This window comes from Amblyomma mixtum, chromosome 3, assembly GCF_055824585.1.
Source record: "Amblyomma mixtum isolate Tamu chromosome 3, ASM5582458v1, whole genome shotgun sequence".
NCBI classification, from domain to species: domain Eukaryota; kingdom Metazoa; phylum Arthropoda; class Arachnida; order Ixodida; family Ixodidae; genus Amblyomma; species Amblyomma mixtum.
Window position 1 is genome coordinate 76,216,699 of NC_143014.1, and position 25,390 is coordinate 76,242,088.

The following is a 25,390-nucleotide window of genomic DNA, read 5'->3' on the forward strand; positions in this document are numbered from 1 at the left end:
TCATCACCTGCAACTTCTAAACATGAAGGTTCGAGTAACAAGAGCAGCGTCGCCACCGCAGTCACCCCACTCCATGCAGCATCTAAACACGCTCTCAGCACTGCACTAGCTGTGATTAGCACTGCACCCCTGGAAACTCTGTAGTGGCGCCTCTGTTTCCTTTAGCTGACCATAATAAATGACACGGAGGAAAACTTCCACGACCGGGTCTAATGCCAGTCAAGGCGCCAAATAAGGTGGGCTGTCGTGTAGGTGCCGCCACACAGGACTACAACCAAGATGGTGCTTGACTACTTCGGGTAAACCCAAGCATGCGCAGTGGGCTTTGTAAAATCAGTCTATACAAACTGCCGGCACGGTCCTGGCGGATGCTCGCTAATTCGAACGCTGTAAGTCTCGCACTGGTTCATTTGAATGAGCTCCTGAAGGAGGTCGGGTCCAGGTATGACCGGAGTGGCAAGAAATCATCGAAATAGCCCTAATCAGAACACGAGTACCATGCTGCAGAGTCGCCCACGCACTTCTGATGTTGGCATAGTTCGGTTCTGACCGCATAATTTCGATTTCGCTTTTCTTTCCTTCACACCAGTCCATAGTGATGGCAGCTCAACCAGCCAGCACCCACCAGCCAACCTAATCTAGCTGAGCACCGATATGGGTGCCGACAGCCGCACCACTAGCATTTTCATTCCCCCTTTCTTTTTCTAACGCTTCGGTGACATTTCCTTTGCTTCCGTCCACATGGTTCCAGTCTTCCAGTGCGCCGAAACTGCATGCTCGTCATGCACCGTTCACTGTTCGCGCGATGAAGCCTCCACACACGCGACGGTCCCACTTATGATGGGTGTGACGCGGTAGCGGTGGAGCTCTACCGAGTCGCACCGTGAAGGATGCGGGAGGCCCTTGTGATTTTGAAGCAGTTCTGCTTTGATGCTCCCAACAGTATGCACGCAATAATACATTGATGAAGACATTAAAAATAGTAATAGTAATAGTAATTGCAGCACTGTTCTCATATCAAAATTAGGTAACCATTGCCCAGTCTCGCACCAAATAAATTTACTGTGCAAGCAGTTCTTGACAGTGTTTTTGGGGCCATTCGATAATCCGAACTTTTGAATAATTTGAACATTTTTTCCGATCCCTTGGAGTTCGAATTAACAAGGTTTGACTGTATCCGTAAATCATGTGTATGACAATTTTTTGTGGCTGGTTCACAGCGACATGTCACTGTGATTTGCTGCTTGTAAATTATTCATGCAATTTGAACTGCTGGAGGCCATTGATGTAGGCAGCACGCAGCTGGCTGCCATTCGGTGGCAACGCCAAGGCTAGCACATGATCAGGTTTTCATTCGACCATTCGTTTTGGAAGCAGCCAGTGCCAAGCTGCACTATAACTGCTCGAACTGCTACAGCACACTCATGGTACCTGGTGCAGCGAGTGCTGCCGAATTGAACAGACCTCACGCAACCGAATACAGACATAGCAAATCAAGTATGCCACAGTGCATAAAGCCTCCCTGTTGTGCTGACTCTAAGGAAGTACTAGCCGCGCGATGAGGCACACATCACTCGCACAAAACAGGAAGTGGCTGCAAGAAAACAAAATGAGCAGTAGTATTTTCTCTTTCAAAGTTGCAAAAATTTTTACTCTGAGCATGGTTTTCATGCAGGCTTGTTAAAATGGTGAGTGACTACAGGCATGTGAATTACATATGAAACAATACCTTCACTTTCTGTAGTAATCTCAGACAGGTCAGTGGTCTGAGTTGGCTCAGAGGGGTCGCCCAGCTCAGAGGTTGCTTGCAGCCCCTCAGACACAGTTTCCTCAGCTGTAGAGACCGTACCACTCTCGGCCACAAAGCATTCCATGCTCGAGTCAGGCTTGAGTACCCCTTCGTTTTCTGCAGCTTGCTTCTCCAGATGTTCTTTCTAAGGAAAGTCAAGATGAGGAGAGATACAACCAAACTAAGACACCATAATAAGACAGTGCAATTCCATGACCTCATCTTAACTTTGCTCATTTGTAGAAATTTAGACACCAAAGAGCATGTTTCATGTTCATACCACTCCAAAACCATGGTTGTACTTCAGCAAATGTTCAAACAAATCACAAATTCAATACACACAAAAGTCTAATATTGCCAATAGCAAAATCTATAGCTTAGACTATTAAAATAATCAAGAACACTGCACATTTTCTTGCCATTATTGTCAAGCCAATTTGGACTGCAAGTTTTGAGTTTTCAGTTTATTTTTCCAGAAATTCCGATAGCAACAGTGCAGGGCTTTACTGTTAGTTAAAAGCTTAACTATGAATAAAATCATAGCTACCCTTATTTGGTTAAAGTATAACAATTGCCATAGGAATTTCACCAAGTGATAAAATGGCAGTATACTATGCACTGCCTCCCTTCATCTGTAGCTTCTGCAATAAACTAAGCAAACAATGAATGTATACTATCCACTGTTTCCCAGCATATCCACTGAGGTGTTACACCTAGAGAGGACTTCGCCTAAGGACCTGCGCAAGTCACTCTTCTGCACCTTTCATTTTGCCATGTACTCTGCCATAGTGAACATACTTCTTCAATGGAGAGTTGCATTCTCAGAGTCTGCAAGGATGGTGGACACCACCAGATACAATACCAGCATGCAAAGGCTATAATTAACCTGGTGCAAAATGCAAATCAGCTCAATACTTTTTCGGTGTTTTTTTTTTAAGTGCATAACTATTATTAGCCTCCTGACCCACAAAATCCACATGTGGGCGTGAAGCCTCTAAGACAGACACGAAAGGAGAGTTGCATAACTGGCTCCCTGGGTCAGCCGACAGCTCAATCGTGCTTTGAGCTATGTGGTGGTAGTGAGAGAGAGAGAAGTGAGAGAGAAAGCTGCATGTGTTGGGGCTGACAACAATGTGACAGAAAGGCAGCACTGGAGCAACCACCGGCGTTGATTTGGCTCACTGGCGTTGGCGCTGACAATGTTGTTGGGTCAGTGGACACCTCAATCGCGCTTTGAGGTATGTGGCGGTGGCGACAGAGAGATGTGCGCTGCATGTGTTGGCGCTGACAACGCTGTGGCAGAAATGTAGCCCTGGAGCAATAGGCCACCGGCGTTCATTGGTGTTGGCGTTGACAACGTTGTAGACACCACTGATTTTGAGGAAAGGAAGGGCGCATAACTGCCTTGCTGGGTCAGTAGATACCTCAACTGTGCTTTGAGGTATGTGGCGGAGGTGACCACCTGCAAAAAACTGTGCTTTCGCACAATATTACGTGCTTAGCAGTGCTAACCCGCCAGCCATTTTTTTCTATTGCACAGACTAACTTGAAACCAGATTTTCAAAAAAAAAAATTCAGCATTATTTAGTTGTAATCAAAGACGCCTCAGTGTGTTTTAGCAGTGATCAAAAGGAACACTGTGCGCTGCAGCTTTGGGAAAGAAAACAATGGCTAGGGGGACAGGACATATGAGGAATTCAATGATGCAGTAAGGTAGTTCCAGCAAGAAGTTTTAGCTCTGTTCAACCTGGGTGCACTCAAACTTGTAAAATATGGCAATTCCTTTTCCCAGCCAATAATTCAGCACAGCAGCCTATCAAGTTAACTGGTTCCTATGCTATACTTTCTAGTGCTCTGACTAAACATGCACAATAACTTGTCTGCACTACTGATTAGCACATACATTTCTGAACACTAAGAACAACATATACGCACCTGCAGGTGTGCTCGAAGAGCTGTGGCACTCAGGTGCAAGCCGCAGCATACAGAGCAAACATACACGAGACGATGTTTACGATAGTGGTTTTCCAAATAGGTTCTTCGTGAAGCTTGGTAGCCGCAGAGTCCACACTGATATGCGGTCGGCGGCTCAGGGACATTGTGCACAAACAGATGCCGATCCCGGTCCACCTGAGCCCAGAACAAAGCAATTTGTAAGCACAGCCAACTTTTATATGACCGCATAACAATAATCAAGAGAGCAGCATGTTTCGTCAGCCCCATAGCTGACACAGGCAGCAAAATTTTGAGCAAGCAATGTATCTGGCCAGCAAAACACCTACCTTTTTCTTGAACTTGCGATTGCAAAGGTGACATATATGCAATACAGCCATGTTCTGAAGTTGCTTGCTTTGAAAGGAAGCAAGATATCGCTTTCCTGCTGGGCTTGTGTGGTACTTCCGGACATGGTTCACAAGAGACTTAATTGTGTTGTAGTCATTGCTGCACAGCTCACAGCGTTGCCTCACAGTGCTGTGTGTTGCCTGAAAGAAACCACAACAAAGTGATGCACTCCTTAAATAGCCTATTTCATGAAGCCTGGCCTTGGCCTGAAGTTTAAAGCATGGACCAGACCAAAGCCCATGAAATCATCTTAGTATCTTGGCATTAACTTGGCAAGGTTCGAACAGTTTGAAAAGATAAGTGTGATACAAATCGAATCGAATAGCAAACACTATTCATTACCTATTTGAAATTTCTAATATTCGCACAACCCTAGTCACTAGTTTATTGCACTCAGTTCCAACACATCATCCCGATACATCTGTGTGTATTAACAAGAGCCTTACCAATTCGGAACACTGTGTTAAACGTAGATTTTATGCTTTAAGTTGCATGGTATGTAATTAAGACATGCAACGATAGTAAAAATGTTATGGAATGCCAGCATTATTGACTTAACACACGTAAATCTCTGCCGGTGAGCCACACAAAAAAGACAACACAAGTCAGGCCCTGGCACACTGCAGTACCATCATGGAGAGGATGAGACAAAATAGAGATAAAAGTTTGGGGCCTGCGGAGGCATCGTTACGCCACCTAAAATGCTTCCAGTAGCATCGCCCGAAATTTACCTGGCTCACCGCAAGAAGGTTAATACGGTTAATACCGTAAAATACAACACAATGCAATGCAAAAAAAAAGGAAATAAACAAAAAAAAACTGGAATACATTGTGAAATGTTAAGATGCAGTTCTAATCAATACATGGTGGCGGATAGGCTAAAGGAGGGAATAGTAACAATAAAAATAAATGATAAAAATCAAAGCACGAGGTTGATTTTTCATTTGCTGTAATGTTCGATTAGTGAGTCTCTAAATTTAGTAGTGTCACGCTTGTTTACAAAGTGGTCTGGTAACTGGTTCCAATTTTCTATTGCTGTAGGTAGGAATGATTTATTGAAGGCTACTGTAGACCCATGTTGGTTAAATCATCTTGAAAATGTTTACAGCAAACTGCTGCTACTCAAAGGCATAAATGCGAAGCAACGATTACGATTGCGCTGATAACATGACTGTGGTAGCGGCCACCGCCACCGCTGCTCACATAACACCGCTATGAGTAAGGTGGGGAGAATGGGGGAGTAAGGAGTCAGAGGCACCACGAATGGGCCAGAGGAGAACATGCGCCGTCGCATCGCTGCCACTAGATCAGCCATGGAGGCACCTGCCTGTTCCTGCATGTTCTCGCTCTCGGTCTGCCCGCCACCATTACCCTAGGAAACAGACTTTCCCTTTGCCTTGCGTCATTTCGGCCTTGCGTCACTTTGCCTCAACTCACTTCGCGTCGTGTCGCCTGTGCTCTCCACTGTCCCCACTTCCGAAACACAACAGCTGTCGGCGCCGGAATCAAGTGAGCACCTCATACCTTTTTTTTTATGTCCTATTGTTTTTTGCTGCTTCTGAGCATAAACTACTGTAGTGCCACGTAGTGTTAAAAAAAACGAAAGCAGCGGAGACTGCTGTGTTTACCGCATAGAAGAGCCGATGGCGCTGAAGCATAGAATGTTGTGTCAACGGCAGTTGCGCGTTGCTATCGTAGACATTCCTTATGACAGTTAATGTTTATCGTCGTGAAACTTTCATGTGGTTCAGTCAAATTTCAAGTAATGCAATAACAGATGATAGACGGTCAGTGCAGCAAGTTCGTTATATCAAGGTCAATCACCGTAACACCTTCAGTGCATGGAGTCCACAAATACACGTGCTTCAATGGATGCGGCATTGGGAACTGGAGAAACTTCATAATATCGAGGAATTCGTTACATGGAGTTTCATTACATCCAGGATTAACTGTAGTGGCCCAAGCTAGGCCAGACCCAGGCTTTTGAATACGCCTTAAGCCATGCATTGCTTAGAATGGGCCAGGCATGCATGGCAACACCATTACATTTTTTTGTTGTTTTGATGGCTTTTGTGCTTTGTGTCCTATTATTCATACACCACTTCAATGAAAACTGCTCCAAAACACAAAATATCCTACCTTATACGTTCCAATTGCTGTTAACTTTCAAACACTTTACTTACCGAAGCCAATAACTTGCCCATCACAAAATTTTTATCACTCATACTGCAGTGAAGTATGTGATGAGTAACGGTACTTATGCTGACACTTTATTTTCTCTCAATAAAGCTTGATCCTTGGTAAGATCTGCATACCTAACAGTCATCAGAGGCAATCTGATAATTTAGACACACTTCATAATGAGGTTTGTAGTCCCTTTAAACATCAGATTCTAGAGAATGCCGGTTGGAATCTATTAACACCAGGCTATGCATGACCATAGCATGGTCAGCTCACACTGGCCTCCAATACTGCTGTGAATGATGCCAGAAGCCTAATACCCCTGTCACACGGGCACTTTCGATGCTCATTGAACTCGATCTGCATCGAGATTTTTGAGCACGCTCCGGTGCTCCACGGGCATTTTCAATGCTCATCGAGAAGTTTCCCTCATGTGCGTTAGGTGGCGCCAAATGTTCCTCCAAAAGCCATAACATGGTGATGTCCGGCAACGCTGTGCAGTCGGGGCCAGCGGCAGCCAAATCCGCAGCCAGTTGCGAAAGCGATTGGCGCCAAAACCAAAAGCTTTGTTGTGGCAGCTCTGTGAATTATTACGAGTTCAGAAAGCAAGAGCGAGATTGCTCTCATGATGGTGGTGGCTGCTGACCTCGAAGTCGAGATTGAGGCGGCTAAAGCAAAGACAGACAGCGCAAAAAGGCAGCTGCTTTTTGCGAACAAGCTGTGTATTGCGGCTGCGGTTGCGTGCGATGGTACAGTCCACCGGGACAGGTGGATGTACAATCGCAACGAACGCTGGTTTGAGGACACACTCCCCCACCTCGGTGAGCGATTCTTCAAGCAAAGCTTTCGTGTGATGCCTTCGACGTTCCGGTACATAGTCGAAGCTTGCCGGCCTCTGCTGCAGTGCGTCGATACGAATATGAGGCTGGCCATCTCTGTCGAGAAGCGCGTTGCAGTGGCGATGTATAAGCTGTGCTCCTCGGCAGAAGATCGGTCTGTGGCCAATCTTTTCGGCCTGGGGCGATCAACTGCCAACAGCATCTACCGGGAGTTTTGAGACACCGTAGTGTGCTTACTCGAGGACAAGTGGGTCAGTATGCCCTCTCCAGACGCAATGGGCGACCACATAAGAGAGTTTAGTGCCGTTTGCGACTTCCCACAAGCGATGGGGGCACTCAACGGGTGCCATTTCCCCGTGCCGCCGCCGAAGGAAAGCGCATTGGACTATTACAACTACAAAGGCTGGTGAGTTATCTCATACTTGGCTTATGTAGAGCTTACATGTTGAAGCCATAAAGGCAGCATTGCAATAATACGAATTTGCTAATGCAAAAGTCTTCAGTTCACAACTCATTGTGCTTGTCCATGATTTATGAAGAATTCTTTTAATGCTGTTTTTTTTTTTTTTTTCATAGGCACAGCATTGTGCTGCTCGCCTTGGTAGACCACCGGTACTGCTTCCTGTACGTGAATGTTGGCTCACCAGGATGCTGCCACGATGCGTACATCTACCAACGCTCCCGGCTGGTCGAGTTCATAAATGGGCCAACATTTCAGTCGCCAGCTGTAGTCATCAGTGGAACAGCTGTGCCTCCACTGATCCTCTGCGATCAAGCATTTCCCCTCACAGCCCACTTAATCAAACCCTTCAGCCACAGCGCCCATTTGGATGCCGACATGAAGAGATTGAACTACCACTTGTCGAAGGCCAGAAGGGTGGTGGAGAACGCGTTTGGCAGAATGAAGGCATGATTTAGGTTCTGCATGAAGGGGATGGAATGCAGCCTAGATACTGCTCCACTGGTGATTCGCGCCTGCTGTATGCTGAACAACATCTGTGAAGCGTTTGGCAACCACGTCATGCAAGACTGGACCTCTGATGAAGAAGTTACCGAGGCCCTGTATGAGCAGCCACAGAGAGTCACAGATGCTCAAACCACAACTGGTACTGCAGTACGACTTGCAATCCTAGAACACTACAAGCAGCGAGCACAGAACTGAGGTAAACAGTGCTATCCATTTACGATAACCGTGTTTTCAGGCTGGCTAGTTGGTACAATGCATTTCCTTTAAGAAACTGTGTGAAACAATAACAGAACACGTAGGAGACGCACAAAATATCAAAGTTCATACCTCTTTACAGGCTTGGCAGCCAACACTTTACAAAACAATGCATACATTACATTCAATGCAACCAAAGCAAAAAGATGAAGGACAAGACAAAAAGACGCTGGCTAGCTTTATTTTGTCTTTCGTATTTGTATGCTAGTCCTGTTGTCTGACCATGAATTACCAACATGCCCACAATGCTTTGTTGCTATATAATATATCACAGGAGAAATATCACAAACTGCAGCGAAATATTGCACAGGTACTGGAACAGGCGCAAAAAGCATAAAACAGCAAGAACGAAAAACAAAATAATAAACAGAATTGTAAGGAGTAACCTCACACGTCACACCGCATGTGGTTAACATTGCCGTGATTATTGCAAATCACTCAGGTACTGGAAAAAGCACAAGAAATACAAAACAATAGATAAAATCGAAAGGAGTAACTTTAGATAATGTAATATTGCACATAGGTAACACAGCTTTGAGTATCGGCCCACCGTGGTAGCTCAGTGGTTAAGGAGCCGGAGTACCCGGTTTCGAACCCAACTGTGGCAGCCACGTTTCGATGGAGGCGGAACAAAAAGGCGCACGTGTGCTGTGCGATGTCAGTGCAGGTTAAAGATCCCCAGGTGGTCAAAATTATTTACGGCACCTCTCTCTCTTTCTTCTTTCACTCCCACCTTCCTCCCTTCCCTTACGTCACATCAGATGATGTCATATTGCATGTGGCTAACAATGCCTTCAATATCACAAATTGCTGCGCAACATCACACATGGACTGAAACAAGTGCACCAAATGCCAACAGCAAAAAAGAAAACAAAACAATAGATAAAATCGAAAGGAATCACATTAGATAATGTAATATTGCACATAGTTAACGCATTCTTGAGTACCACAAATCATTGCACAACATTGCTCTGGCACTGGAACAAATGCAAAAAATGTGCACGGAAAAGAAAAGAGACAAAATCTGGAGTCACATCAGATGATGTTATACTGCATGTGGTTAACATTGCCTTCAATATCACAAATTGCTGCGCAACATCACACAGGCACTAAAACAAGTGCAACAAATGCACAACAGCAAGGTAGAAAAACAAAAACTATAAAACTGGAGTCATATCAAATAATGCCATACTGCACATAGCCTTGAAGAAAATGTCACACAGGATAAAAAAGTGCACGGCGCGACTTGCTGAGATGAAAGCAGGGGTAAAACATCAAGAAAACCGACGAATCTGAAAACTAGCACAAAAAGAAAACTGGTCGGCAAAGTAAAAATTGCCAAAATACAAACATACAACTCTGAAAAAATCAGAAAACCGTAAAAATTTGCTGAGAGTATGGCAAATAGATTAAAATGAAACTTAATGAGCTGTGTGGTATAGTTGCCAATAAAATAGGTATTAATTATGCATAAATACGCATGGAATGCATATGGCTAACCCTGTGCCCTTAACCCTTTCAGGCGCTTTGTACACAATTGTGTAAGCGGCAAACTTACAGCTTTTTCCGAGAAACTGGAGCACTTAACAGTGATTTCATTATTTCAGTCAAATTGAGTACCCTTCTTGTTGCAAATAAGTTGCTTTTTTGTACCATGTAGCGAATGCAGTAAATAATATTATACATAAGAGTGAGCTAGGTAGCACTTTGTCTGCCGTTTTTGTGCAGACAGATTTTGCCGCGAGTGAAAACATAGATTGTTTTTGCTCAATTTTGAGCATAATGTGAATCTTCCAAACAAAAAGCGATTCCACGATCCCTAGGGTGTTTGCCTGACACACGAGAACATTTTGATGTTATTATTTCTAACAAATCTGACACTTTGTATGGAATTCTCCACATCGTTGTAAGAACTGACCTGCTGGTCTTTCACGTTTCTGAATATACTACTTAGGTGAAAAAATAATTGATTTCAGTGAAAACAAAAAATGGCGCCTGAAAGGGTTAAAAAAAAAAATTCTTATGTCAATTCAAAAAATTTCGCGACAGCATTAACCAATTTTTCTTGCAGGGTCAAGTGCCGCTGCCTCATCTCCATTTCTCTGGCGTGGCACGCCTCAAAGCTTTCACGCAGCATCCTCTGCTCCGTGAGCAGAGCTTGTCTGAAGTCAGACGAAGCAGTGCGCATCCTTTTTCTGGGGTGCTGCTCGCGGATGCCTGCCTGCCCCTCAGTTCCTCCTTCCTCAATGGCCACGGACTCGGCTGCAACACGTTCAACGACCTGGCTGTCGTCCGCATTCAACGTGTGCTCTTGTGACGCCAGTGCTGGGTTGGCATCCTCAGCACCACTGTTGTTGGTGCCCACCACCATGTCAACAATGATCTGCATCATATAGAACAGAGAAGCAACAATTTATTATGTTTGCCTGTTAATGTTTTTGCTCCATAGAGAGGTGAGAAGTGTGGGATAATTTCTGCGTGTGTGAAACAAGGATGTCTCCAGTGACTAGGTGTGAATTGAAGCAGTGATATTGTCATGTGTACTTATCGATGGCCACGCCACGATGGCCCTCGTCGACACCAGCGCCGACTACTCCGTTGTAAGTGGGGAGCTGTCCCGCCGCCTTCGCAAAGTACTCACGCAGTGGGATGGCCCACAAATCCAAACCGCCGGAGGCCACCTCATCACCTCGGTAGGCCGCTGCACTTCTCGTGTTGAGATTAACGGTCTCACGTGCCCTGTAACCTTCGTCGTCTTGCAGCGCTGCTCGAGAGATATTATTCTCGGTATGGATTTTCTGACCGAGTTCAACGCTGTTATCGACCTCGCCGACTGTCGCTTCACCCTTTGTCGACCTTGCCTTGACACGCCGAGCTCAGAGGCGCGCGCGCATACCACGTGACTTTGCTGCCCGACTCAAGCATGTTCCTGCTGGTCAAGTCCGCACCAGTTGCCCCTGGCGAAGTTCTTCGTGAGGGTAATGTGCAGCTGCTTCTTGACAGGGGTTTTGGTGTTGCTAGAGGTGTCACGCGGCTTCACTCTGGCTGCACCGAAGTCCTCGTCACCAACTTTTGCAGCATACCGCAGCACCTCACCAAGGGCACAGTAATCGGCCTCATCGAGCGCCTCAACGCCCCTGTTGACGCTGAGACCCTGTCTGCGGCTCCTTCCTGTCCGCTCCCTCCCAAGCACTCGACGCTGCCTTTAGGTGTCAGCATTGCACCGCAACTCTCTGCTCAGGAGAGAGACGAGCTCATCGCTCTGCTGGGTGAGTTCCACGACTGCTTTTCTATGTCACCAGGGGTTCGCCAGACGCCAATAGCAAAGCACAGAATAATTACCGACGACGCTGTCCATCCTGTTCGTCAGTCACCTTATCGGATTTCGTTAAAAGAACGCGAAACTATACAACATCAAGTGCGCGAAATGTTGGCTGATGACACTATCCAACCATCTCACAGCCTGTGGGCTGCTCCGGTGGTGCTGGTGAGGAAAAAAAAAGGCACCCTTCGCTTCTGTGTTTATTACCGGCGCCTCAACAGAGTCACGAAGAAGGACGTATATCCACCTTTACGCATCGATGACGCTCTTGATCGCCTGTGCCATGCCCGTTACTTTACATCCTTCGACCTTAAAAGTGGGTATTGGCAGATAGAAGTGGATGAGCGCGACAGAGAGAAGACTGCTTTCGTCACCCCGGATGGACTCTGTACAGCTCCAGCGACCTTCCTGCACGTTATGGACACCGTGCTCACCGGCCTCGAGTGGCAAACATGCCTTGTCTACCTTGATGTAGGCATTTTTTCAAGCACGTTTAATGAACATCTGGTTCGCCTAAAAGCAGTCCTGCAGGCTATCAGGAACGCCGGCCTCACCCTCAAGCCAACGAAGTGCCAGTTTGCCTATGACGAACTGAAGTTTCTGGGTCACGTCATCAGTCACGAGGGCGTCCGTCCTGATCCCGATAAAACAGTGGCCGTCGGACAAGAACGCTGTGCGGAGATTTCTGGGCCTCTGCGCTTACTAGACACTTTGTCCCAACTTTTTGGATATCGCCGCACCGTTTACTCGCCTCAGGAAAGAGTCCGTCCACTTTCAGTGGTCTGATGAAGAGCAGATTGCATTTGACCATCTAAAACAGCGCCAGCAGGCTTCCCCTGTACTAGGCCATTTTGATCAGGACGCCGCGACTGAGGTACACACTGACGCTAGTAACACGGGCCTCGGGGCCGTCTTGATCGAGCATCAGAACGGCACCGAGCGTGTCATCGCATACGCCAGTCGCCTGGTGCATGGCAGGGAAGTCACTACCATGCTCGACGCTATGCTGCCCCACCAGCCAGATGTCTACACTCACGCCGATGCTCAACTCATCGCTCAACGTGCGGAAGAAGCCCGACAGCTGGCCCGCCTTCGCATCCAAGCCTGCCAGCGAGTCGGTGTTCGCCAATACAACAAAGGCCATCGTGATGTTAAATTCAATCCTGGCGATTGCGTGAGTGTGGACTCCAATTCGACGCCGTGGCCTTAGCGAGAAGCTGCTGAAAAGATACTTTGGCCCGTACGAGGTGATTTGCCATACAGGCGAGTTAAATTACGAAGTGCTGCCGATCATAACACTGGTGCCCCGCCGCCGCCTGCCTCCGAAGTTGTTCACGTCGCTCGCCTCAAAGAGTATTGTGACCGCTCGGAGCACGTGGCCTAACTCTTCGCGCTATATGCATACTTTTCAGCCTTGATTTTGCCTCTCTGCGCAACGGGACGATGCGTCTTTCGGGAGGGGAGCAGTGTCATGTGTGTTAATTGTGATTTCCGACTTAACGTCATCCTCAACTAGCGGGGAGCCGATCGACGGCAAAGAGGAAGAGGCTCGGTGGGAATCGCTCGTGAGCTTGGCTGCGACCCCTTGGACTGTCTCTGGCGCCTGCTCTCCTGTGGTCCCGGTCCTCCTGTGTCCCCACGACCCGCTTCGTTTGGACGACCCGTGACAATATTAGACAGATTTTGTTTCTGGCACACTTATATTCTTTTGCCATCTAGTGGAGAGAAGTTTCAGGCTTCAGAGAAGTTTCAGAGAAGTAATCAGGCTTTCGAAATACATTGGCAATGTTTCTTCCAAGGACATGTTTTCTTTACTTACTGCCTCAGCAAATGCCTTCAGGGGCCATCTATGGCAGATTCTGTTGACATCATGACCACACTTGAAACGTAAGGTGGTTGATACTTTGTAGCGCTACAGGATGACAGCACTAACAAATATGATGCGGAGAGGATGGAACTAGAGATAAACATCACTATGGCTCAAATGCAACCTAGCACATGCTGTGTGCTATGCAACGTGCAGCAGTTCTAAAAGACAGACTACTAATGTCAGGCTGTTTGCATTTTGTATGTGATGTCACCTTGGCATTTTTATTTAGCATTGGAGTGTGCCACATATTTCATGACCACAAGATCATAGCTACTCCAATAAAGGCCATTTTCCAAAGTTCATGGTGATGCATATGAAAAGGTGACAAAGTGATAGAGCACCACTTTTTTGGCAAGTGCCTTGCCAATCTTAAATTTGATCTACATACCTCCTCTACAGTGGCTCCCGCAGCACAGCAGGTTTCCAGAACGAGCGAGGGGTCGTTCATGGGTAACGACCCCAAGAATTCATGAATGCGGCTGTAATGGGGCCATTGGATGGCGACCGATCCTGTGGTAGTTCCGTTTTTGTTGATGTCCCTAAAAAGGATGGAAAGTCACGCAAATTTACATAACTGCTGAATGGCAGTGCAATGTGCATTTAAAAGCGACAAGAGAAGCCGTCATTAGTTCTATAGTAAACAGAAACAAGCCTGCCAGATTTTACATTCAGACGCCAGCCAAAATGAATGGAGACTTGCAATGACATCTCGTGAAGCGTGAATTCGAAGCAACGAAACAGAACAGGCGCAGGTGAAAAAGCAAAGGCCTGTGTACTTGAAGGCCATCTAAAAATGCTGCGTCGTTAACATGCACAGCCCCACTAATAAGCGCTTCGCAGCAAACGCCAGTTTACTTACCGGTACATTTGCGTCAAGTTTCTAATCTTGTGCCGCACCTCTGCTGCTGTTCTATCAAATCCAAGGGCCCGCAACGCCTCCGCGATTTCCGCGTAGATTGCGGCGTTCCTCTCCTGGCGCCGCAAATCGTCGAGGCGGTCTTGCCAGCAGTCTATAAAAGCGGCTGTCTCGCGCTCGCTCCACAGTTTGCGCGTCGACGAGCCGGAGGACGCCATCTTTGTTTACACTGACGAGCTGACGGGGGACGACGAAGTTTGTAGCATGGTGTCGAGATTATTTATAAATATGTTTTCATATAAGCAGGGATAGTGCCTGAGAATGTTCTGTCTTGCATTTTAATCAATTACAACAACAACAACTGTGGTTTTGTTTTGTTGCCTAGTGTTTATTGTTATAGCTTCGTGAGGGCGAGAGTGCTTGCGATTGCGCTTGGAACCTCAAGCACTCTTGAGGAGTCGGCATCGAGTCAAGCGGGATCGAGCTCGATTGCACTTGAAAGTGGCCGTGTGACAACCGTCGATCTGCATTGAGTTCGATGAGCATCGACTCAATGAGGATCGAAAGTACCCGTGTGACAGGGGTATAAGATCACCCGATTCAAGGCTACTGTAATGCAAAAAATTAGCTAGTCCTCTATGTTCAAAACAACGCTTAGTTAAGGATAAGTCTGGGTTGAGGACTTCTGTCAGAACACACCTTGTCCTAAAGTAAAGTACCAGTAATAAGGATTTGATCTGTGGCTACTAACATTGCATCGTCCTTCACAACATGCCATTACTATGCACACACACACCACATGGTCAACGCCTGGTGGTGCCAATCGCACCTTCTGAACCTCATGGCTACACCTATTATCTGAAATGGAACGTGTATCAAGCCAGCATGGATAACACAGAATGCAGAGGGCAGCAAATGTCTGAGAACAACCACAGACAACCATAATATATAATATTTTTATCTCTCAAAGGACACAGAGTGTGCAAATCCTGGGGGAATGAAGAAACCTGCTTAACATGACATGCATTCTTGCTTCTGAAGAAACAACAGTGAATGAATACAGTGCAGTTGAAAAAGCTTACAACAGCAGCAAACGTCTTTGGCAACTACTGCCGCAATTCTTGCAAGACGTTCACGGTATTCCAGGTACCCACAGCTTTTGATTTCTACAACCTTACAGGATGGTATTGACATCATCTAGCTTTGCTAGCACGCTTCCATAAATACCTCAGAGCTGCCAAGTTTTTGTGCAAAGCTATCAAGTATGCAATAAGCTCTAAATCTCAATTTAACACAAGGTAGCAAAGAGAAACCTACCTCGTGCTCAGCCATGTGGCTCCGGTTGCAGCTCCGAAAATCACAAAGGGAACATTTGAAGTAGTTACCAGTGTGTTTACGCATATGCGTGTACAAGTTGCCTTTGGCATTGGTGCTGAAATCACACTGATGACAGGTGAAAGGCTTCAGATCCGTGTGGATTAGACAGTGCAACCTCATGTGCGACTGCGTCTTGAACACCTGAAAAGAAATAGAGGAGTAATTCTCTGGTGCATGACCAAATGCAGTTTTGTCTGAAGTCCCATAAAAAAAAAAAAAAGACATACATGTTTACCCTCCACTACGTTCTCAGAATGAATGACCCGACCTCGCCTGGGTCCTGGCCCAGCCCTCCCTTCCTCTAGCCTAGCAGCCTAGCCTTGCCTATCAAAATGCACCTGCACTCCAAATGAGACCTATAGGATTTATATGAAGTAATATAATACCTTAAAATTTTGTTTGCATTTGGTTTTCACTCCAACAATTACGCAAAATGTTGACAAACTACCGTATTTACTCGCGTAATAGGCGCACTCGCATAATAGGCGCACCCCTAGTTAGGGCGCGAAAAATCAGATTTTTTTATTTCCGCGCATAATAGGCGCACCCCGAACTTGGCACTGTGATCAATACTGTATTTACACGATTGCAAGCCGACGCCTCGCCACCCCCCGCTTCCCAATCTTTATTTTAACAAAGTTTTTGCTGAACTGACTACTAGTCCCTACTAGTGCTGCTGCCGTCGCAGCTGCTGCGGACCCACAGCACGTACAACGACATCGCGTAGAACAGCCGCACACAGTTTTCAGGGATGCTCACTTTAAACGTCTGTTTGGAAAGCTTCATCTCCAGCCGGAAACGTTCCCGACTTAGGGCCGTTTCACATGCTGCGACTAGAACGAAAATAGTCGGCCTAGTCGGTGACGCCGCAGTGCGATTTTCGCACAGTGCTTTCACATGCAACGCGTACCCAGCGAATTCGGTCGGAGGGACACGCAAGGTTGCTCGATGTTCGCATAGGCAACCCACGATTAAACCCAACAGAAACACTGCACGGAATGTGTTGATGATATAATGACCAGCTTGTTTTTAGATGCAAGGCAATATTTCGTATGTTTTGATTAGAATAAACAGTTTTGCTTACGCCGCGGGAACAGCTCCCACGTGACCCCACGCCGAGACGGCGCGTGACGTCACGTCACGTGCGAGTTGTTGCCGCGGCAGGTCTCGACGCACGTGCGCTCTCGCTCGCGCGCCTGGAGACCGGTCGTGGCCGCGGCAGCTGCTCCCGCGTGACGTCACGTCACGTGCCGACTCGGCGCTGCCCATTGGTCAGTCGCAGAGCGACCACACCGACGCTGCGACTGGATTCCAACCGGACGGAACTTGGTCGCAGGCCGTCTGCGGCTAGACCGACGGCCCTCCCCAGTCGCAGACCGACCGAATTCGCAGCGTCGCAGGCGAGAATCGCATGCATGTGAAACGGCCCTTAGGCCCGCGAAAACCTTGGAGTCGCGTACGAAAATTTAAGGACGCCGCAGTCGCAACTGCCGCACTTCTCGGCCACGTCGTATTTTCCGACCTGCCGCACGCTTGCCGCGTTCGAGAGCAAACTCCCAGCCGTGTAGCTGTTAAGGTGCTTGCCCGTCGAGCTAAAACATCAACGATCCGCGGCAAAGCCATAAACCACGATAACTATCGCGCTACCGCAAATCCCGGCACTTGACAGCAACAACAACAACAAAAAAAAACGAGCTGGAGATGCTGATGGCGATATAGATAGCGAAAGCTCACGGCGGAGGAAAACGATGATGATGATGATGAGCTTGGCCTTGGGCGGCGTCTGGAAGCTCCTGTGCGCGTGTGTGGCCTCCGCGATCAAACGCCCGTTGCGCGCAGCCGGAGCCGATCGCGGAGGCCTCGGCGCGTGCATTCCGAAAGTTTCGGTGCGGCCCTTACACGGCCTTTTTTTTTTAACATTTTCTTCGCGAAAACGGGGTGCGGCCCGTACACGAGTGCGTTTACGCGGTGTGTTCAATTTTGCGAGTCGAAAAATTTCCGGAAATTTTACCCCGCGTAATAGGCGCACCCTGAACTTTGAGCCGGATTTTCTGGAAAAAAAGTGCGCCTATTATGCGAGTAAATACGGTATTTGAAACTATGCTAACCTCTTCATTCGCAGCAAATTTTCTGAGTTTCAGGCAATCTTTTTGCACACAGTCACCCTTTAAACCAGTTCAGTGCAGAAAATTTAAACAAGCGCCAGCATGTGCCTTCCGTTTTTGCACCAGGCTCTAGTACTACGTTTCTGCACCATTCTCTAGTACAATAAAGTCACATTCCTGTATGGTATCACACTGTGTGCTCTAGTACAGTAATGGACAGAAGAATGGAGGAATACTCACCTTTTTGCAGACATTGCAGGAGAATACATGAAGATCGCAGACCTCTTTAGGAGCCGGGCGGGTGCCTGGAGGGCAGGTTATCTCTTGGGCCACTTGGTGCTGTGTGTACAGGTGGTCGACGCAGCTCAGATCCACCCGATTAAGATGCTCCTCAAAGGCCAGCCTCTCCTCATCCCGAGAGAACACAGGCACATGCCGTGGGTCCTCCCTCCAGTGCAGCTTTCGGGGAGGTAGCTCCTCTGCTTCTTCTGCACAAGGTCCAGTTGCACCACGGACACAGCAGCAAAATGCAAATTACTCATTTAGTAACACACTTTCCAGTGCATAAGTTATGCTTTCTTCTTTTCTTTCCTCTTTTTTTTTTGCAATTTTCACTGCTGCAACATATATTTAGAGCCGTCCACAGACCTGCCTAGAGTACTCGAACTCCGTGCCGTCTGCACTCTACAGCGCGCACAGCGATGTCTAGCAGCAGCGCTTGGTTCGAGATTGCACATCTCTGATGCTCAGACGTTGCTCTGCGCGCTGCGGAGCGCAGACGGCACGGAGATCCGAGTGCTCTAGGCAGGTCTGTGGACGACTGTACTATGGTTTCTTTAAAATATCATAATAACAGCGCAAGCTTATTACATTTAACTGTTACAGCTGCTGAGTGAAGAGAAGAAGTCGAAGCATGTGCCATTTTTAGAGCAGCTCTTAAGGCGCAATCCATGAATGATGAAACAAAGAATTTGACACCAGTGGCCACTACAACCTCCATTAGAACACTGCAGTCTACATTCAGCTATATTCAATGATAAAGTTTATGGGGGTTTAACGTCCCAAAGTGACTCAGGCTATGAGGGACGCCGTAGTGAAGGGCTCCCGAAATCTCGACCACCTGGGGTTCTTTAACGTGCACTCACATCCCACAGCACATGGGCCTCTAAATTTCGCCTCCACCAAAATGCGACTGCTGCAGCCGGGATCAAAACCACATCTTTTGGGTCAGCAGCCGAACACCAGAACCACTGAGCCACTGCAACGGCTCTAGCTAGCAAAGTGTGAACGCAGCTGAGTTGCGAACCACTCCGTCCTTTTGACCTTACCTGCACCTCCTTCAGAAGCCTTATCAGCTGCAGCCTGGTCCTGGCGCACAAGATTCTCCTTGTTGGCTTCACCAGGTCCAGCAGACGACTCTGGGCCTGGACTGCCAGGTGTGCCTCGGCTAATGTTGCCCCGACGACCACCTCGATATCCACCTCGGCGAACACGATAGCGAGCCCAAGGCTCACGCTCACTGGTTCGGTGCAATCGAAAGTCTTCCGTTGTGTCTGCATCCTTGGCTTCCTCGTCAGGCACAAGGCCACTCTCCTCATCTTTCTGCGTGGCAATCAAAATGGTAATGGCTGCCAGCCCACTGCCAGCTAATGCCTGTCTGACACTAAAGAATTCACTCTACCCAAGCACAAAAAAATGAGACAAAGAAGGCTAACAGCTATGTGAAAGTTAAAAACGGTCACAATTCCATGAACTGTTCTTGCTTAAAAAATGTTGTTACATAACAGCAAGAAACAAGTGTTTAAAAAAAAATTAAAAAAATTAACAAGCAGGGGTTGTCATGATTACTCTGCTGCATACAGTAGCTTAGTTCATTTTCCTCTAAAATAACCCCCCAAAAGTGACCTTAGGGGTTGATAACAAAGCGGACTGAGCTGTTAACTGGAATGCATCTAAAGAGCATGGCACCGAGGATAGAAAACAAAGGACAGCAACAGTTCACCACAGTGAATGGTGAAAATGTGTAACCAACGAACACTACAAAACTACAAAGGTTAAGGTCCTGACTTGATGAACAAGTGTGCCTATAACTGCCTAGCAAAAAAATGCATGAGTAATGGCTTTTTGTTAGTTTTAGACGTGAAATGATTTTGGATTGCAATTGTACAACCTGAATTGTGATTCCACTCGTGTAAAATTTCAGAAATTAAAGAATGATAGGAAAAGTTGGCATCCCACTGAATTACTCCAATCTTATGATGATGATCAGCATGTAACCAGACATTTGCTAGAAATGAGGAGGCAGGGGGGCTTCCAAGCAGGTGGTCATTCTGATAAAATATATTACGGAACACTAGAAGGCTAGAGCATTTCCTATAAGCAAGAGGAAGCAGTTACAAAGATTCTTTTCACAAATGACAGGCCGAAACACAAAGAAGCATTCTTAGGGGTCGGCCAGGCATTACACACCCGGTCTCTTGCATGTGGCATCTTTGCGTCCCAATACATTGCTTCTCTCCTGAAGTTGCAATTTCCGTTTGGCTGGCCTAAGAACACTGCTTTGTGTTTCTGCCAGCATATCACTACCGCGAACCAACCGCGCTTGCCATTTTCCACACTGAATACAGTCAGGTCGCAGGTATCACTTTCAAATGTTGCCGCCACTGCCCACATCACTGTTTTTGCCTTGTCACATATGTAGCACTATCGAGCGTGGCTACGTTCACGAGTTCTAGATTTCAGAGTACTGCTGTTGCAGCATGCCAGCGGATGGTCATGTGGGTTTCTTTGTACAGTTCGTGGGCTTTCTTTCTATCACAAAAAAAAAACTAATCTACAGCCTACACTGATGAATTAGAAATCTTTTTTGGACACACTACAATTTGGCATTAGAGTTTTCACCATAAAAGCATAGCAAAAAAGTAAATTTCTTAAACTTATTTAAACACACAGCTCAACAAAATACCGTATTTACTCAAGTAATTTGTGCACATTTTTTGTTTAAATTAACGCTTCAAAAAGGGGATGTGCAAATTACACAGAGATTGCGCGAAACGCCCTAAAAAACTCTGCAAAGGTCATAGCGCACAACATATACCGTATACTGCCACCTATAAACACTAAATAAATTTGAGTGGTGCCATTTTGAAAGGGCTGTGGCGCCATCTGTTGAATGCGGACATTCGGGCTGCCACGCCAGGTGACACCACACATGGCGCATACAGGAGCAGTGGCTAAATGGCACTATATGAATGCTGCACGATGCCGTAATTGAACACATAATTTGCAGAGATCGAGTTTATTATCGTGCAACTTTCAGCGAGGCCGTTGTATCACTGGCGATGGATTTTGCAGGCCCCTTGTCCACCACCGAGGAAAATGTCTCCGGTGACTCCAAGAACTTGGCATGCGATTTTCTCAAACCGTGCGTTGTTAAAAGTCCGTAAAATGATGAGGCAGGGGTCAATAATGCACTCAGCATTGCTACAAACTGTTCATCTGCATGCCTGCCCTTTGCACGGTAATGCGGGAATACATGTACAGATAGCAGGTCTGATATGGTTTTGTCAAGCCGCTATCTCAAACCCTCCATGGCTGGCACTTATTGCGAGCCACAAATTACAAACTACGAACGTGCACAGTTGTGATATTACAAAATCCAGGGTACATGATAATTCGGAGAACGCTGACAAAGCGTTACCAACTTATATAGCACTTGAACACTCGAGCTACAACTGCAAGCCAATTCCAACGACCCCCACCTTGTCATAACTGTCAACGTAGTCACCCTTCGCCATACAGCGGTGACCAAGAATGTGCCGCTCCTTGCAGAAGGCCCGCTTGCAGCGTGAGCAGTGAAAAAGGCCATCTTGTCCTCTTAGAAGTGCATCTGGCGCTTCTTCAGGTTTGACAACAGCTGGCAGTGGCCTGCATTACGTTACATGTGCCTTACCAATCAAACACGTCTTCCCATCTAAAAACAATGTTTCATACGATAAGACAGAACTGCATTACTGTTTACAGTTGTTGCCCCAATTAAACAGGCACCCCTTACTGACAACCTTTGCACAACAGCTGAACTCCGCTAAAGCGAATGGCACTAACTGGAGACTCTCCCACAGCAAACTGTCGTCAAAAAATATGAGTCCAGTTCAACGCAATTTTCATGAGAGAGAGAGAGAGATACAGAGAGGGTGAAAGGCAGGGATGTTAACCAGAAAGGTTTCTGGTTGGCTACCCTGCACTGGGGAAGGGAATGAGGTGATTAAAAAGGGAAGAGGGAAGTTGTGTGCAATTTTCACGGCACACAACTAAGCTAATATAGGTCATTTCTTCTGCTTTGTGGTTCTTGACCTCCCCAAGGTACCACCAGAGTTGCAAAAACATTCAGAACTTCACTGTTTGGCACTGATGGCAACATAGTTCGGTATTCCATGAGGACTCCAAAATAAAAGGTGGCACTGAGTCAAGCCAAAGCCCAGTTGAAGAATGAAAGTTTTGTTCATGTTTATGTATTCATGACAGCCCTTCTGATGATAACTGCATCATGGAGGGATCATTGGCACCAATGAAAAATTAAACAGCGCTTTCAGCTACAGAGTTGAAATGTTTGATAGTACTACCATGAAGTAAGTCATAGCGCAATGAAAAACCATTCCATAAAAGAACAAGGCAATTCATATCACCTCGAATCTGCCCTAGCTCAAGCACATTAGCACTTTTTTGAACACCAGCAAGCTAACTTAACCACACCGGTGAATCTATCCAAACCAGCACTACTAAATTCATTCTCTTGAGGTAGTTTTTTAACACAATGTTGCATCTCACATGACTACCACCCAAATGCCAAGTATCCTAAACATACTAATATTAGCACGTTTCGACATCTGTTTTGATGCACCCTGCCGAAGCTGGAATCAAGTCCTGCCTATATTATATTCACATCTGACCCCTTTCATTCTATGTCAACCACTGATGATCACAGTTGATATGCTGGATCACTTAAGACTGCTGCCTTATATCACCTCAGAAGAAGTGATCCATAATAGGGCCTATGATATTACTGAATATAACTGATCAATAACCAAGCCTAAATACAGCATGTAAATCTTTCTCAGTCAAGAATTTTGCAGAAAAATGTTCTGCATAACAAACACTGAAATGAGTGAGAGATAAGAAGTTTGATCGTGGCACTTTTGCTAGAGACATCTACACTTAGGAAATATCCCCTACCTGACCTCAATATATTAACAAACTCGCATTAAAACATTAATTTCACATCATGCATCCTCTAACTAGAAGACAAAATTAACAATGACATAAAAACGACTGCATAGGTGGCCACACACATTGTCACATAAATGCACTTCAAACAAAGTAGTGCACAGCAAACAGCAAACATTGCACAAAGTGGCTACTGCCTCTAGTGCTAACATGAGACTCTGTAGTACACAACAGAACAGTAGCAACTTCTGAGTAACAAGGTAAGCCAACTAGACCTCTGCAGTTGATCAATTTTGCGAGGTCTACCCCTGCGACGCTTTGGAGGTGCTGGTGGACTGCTCGTTTCCACAACCAAATGCAGTGTTGTTGGCTGGGTCGGAGGCTCCTCGACATCCACAGGGAGCATGCGAAGTGTCCGCCTTTCTTCACCTGGAGTTGTGAGCACTGTGCACATAAAACAAAAAAAGAGGGCAGCCATTTTCTTGGACTACGCCATGGAGAGCAAGGCGTGAGGCTCAAACAATGGTAAACATGGAAAACAGAAGAAGCAACGTACCCGGAATTCACATCAGAGTTCTTGAAGAACACTAACTGACAGTGAATTTTTACATACAAAAGCAACAACGTAAGCTTTGGGGCACACCATAGTGAAGAGCTCCGGATTAATTTCAGCCACCAGGGGATCTTACACATGCTGTGAAATCTCAGTGCACAGGCATTCTTGCACTTGCGTCCGCTGAAATGTGGCCACCATGGCCAGGATCAAACACATGAACTCATGCTCAGAAGCTGAATGCGACAGCCACTGATCCACTATTATGGGTCTCTTATTAACGGCACACTGAGAACAACTCCGTACAATTTTTGCTCTAAGTAAATCTTGATTCTATGACTCTTTCTGGCTATGCTCACATCAGCAAAGGGCGCATTTATTGCTGAGAAAATTACACTTGCTATAAATTTCCCGACCACTTGATAGGAACTCATGATGTATATACCAAAAACAACTCCAAGGTCAATCTTGAAGTCAATGATGGTGTAGCCTAGCCTCCGAAATCTATGGTCATGATGTGTTGCCACACCGCAGTTTACTTGCAAAATCAGCCGGTGATGACTACACCTGTATTTACTTCTTATGCGAAGCTTAATACTTTCTTGTAGAGAAAAACAGAATACAAATCAGGTACAAGTAGGAGTGAACATTTCTCAGAAAGCATTTAATAAAATTATAATGTATGCACGGATGGGAGAAGGAGTTGTGCCTCCTCCCCAGACCATCGATAAGGAGAAAATTTTTATGTACACACTAAACGTCAACTGGAACACTGCTGGAAAGTTTTCCACACCTTTCAATAGACAGCCATGACCGTACTGACTCTGACAATATGGCTCATCTAAATCAACCTAATCCAACTCAAATCTCTCCTACATTTTAGTGCAACTAGGCAAGTATCCTCGTTAAAGTGCAATAAGCACAAACCCAAGTACCAACTTCTCCTTCAAGATAAGGCACAAACTAGAAAAGTGTTAAAGCAAGAATTTCGCAATGATGTGGGATAGCTGCTAAACACGCAAACAGCCTATTAAATGTTCCCAACCATGACTCTGCATATATGTGCATAAACAGAGCACACATTAAGTTCACATACAAAAAGAAAGAAAGAGAGGAAATAAGAAATAGCAAAGGTATTTGCCAACCCCCTAACAAAGAGTGCTGCAATACGTTTTATTTTTGACAAAATTATTAACATGCTTTATATTTCATGCTCTTCTTTTACCTTGCACTGTTTGCCTTGTGACTAGTGATGCAAAACTATGGATAGTACTATCGATAGTAGTATTGATAGTACCATCGATAGTACTATCGATAGTAGTATTGATAGTACCATCGATAGTACTATCGATAGTTCTATTGATAGTACTATCGATAGCCGTATCGATACTACTTGTTATATGTAGTACTATCGATACTATAAAATCAACTACGCATACCCACTGCATCCTAAACTTGGTTTCCAGAGTGTGTGGTATGGAGGTGATGGTATGAGTAACTGACAGGACTCGCCCGTTTTCGCAGCTTACGCGTCACCGAGCTCTGCAGACGTTCCCTACGTAAAGTTGCTGGATAAAATGTTAGCGTGTGAATGTCCTAGTTGCAAAACGTGTGCGAAAACCATTTCCGCAGCGGTTACGTCAGCAAGCCAGCACAAGGGCTGTTTGTTCTTTCATCGGATGCAGTTCCAGGTATTTTTCCGAACTGTCC

General features: G+C 46.1%; 2 protein-coding genes and 1 pseudogene across 5 annotated transcripts in view; 1 reads left to right on the forward strand and 2 right to left on the reverse strand.

The window, feature by feature from the left end:
- The window catches only part of LOC149350649 (zinc finger protein ZFAT-like), a 98,128-nt gene that overhangs the window by 47,225 nt on the left and 25,513 nt on the right, over nucleotides 1-25,390 (reverse strand). For all 4 annotated transcript variants that reach the window (XM_089579732.1, XM_089579733.1, XM_089579731.1 and 1 more), the window contains exons 5-12: nucleotides 23,403-23,571; nucleotides 21,666-21,831; nucleotides 19,233-19,506; nucleotides 18,145-18,392; nucleotides 15,740-15,940; nucleotides 4,072-4,272; nucleotides 3,725-3,919; nucleotides 1,730-1,934 (exon numbers count right to left, since the gene is read on the reverse strand). In XM_089579732.1, coding sequence (XP_089435858.1) covers nucleotides 1,730-1,934; nucleotides 3,725-3,919; nucleotides 4,072-4,272; nucleotides 15,740-15,940; nucleotides 18,145-18,392; nucleotides 19,233-19,506; nucleotides 21,666-21,831; nucleotides 23,403-23,571 — 1,659 coding nt within the window. The remainder of the gene's footprint in view (nucleotides 1-1,729; nucleotides 1,935-3,724; nucleotides 3,920-4,071; nucleotides 4,273-15,739; nucleotides 15,941-18,144; nucleotides 18,393-19,232; nucleotides 19,507-21,665; nucleotides 21,832-23,402; nucleotides 23,572-25,390) is intronic.
- LOC149350650 (uncharacterized) lies at nucleotides 5,910-7,562 on the forward strand (annotated as a pseudogene).
- LOC149350651 (uncharacterized) lies at nucleotides 8,540-15,733 on the reverse strand. Its single transcript, XM_089579740.1, has 3 exons — nucleotides 14,426-15,733; nucleotides 13,955-14,105; nucleotides 8,540-10,757 (listed from the first exon to the last, which is right to left on the reverse strand). The coding sequence occupies exons 1-3, from the start codon at nucleotides 14,638-14,640 to the stop codon at nucleotides 10,395-10,397; spliced, it is 729 nt and encodes a 242-aa protein (XP_089435866.1). The 5' UTR covers nucleotides 14,641-15,733; the 3' UTR covers nucleotides 8,540-10,394.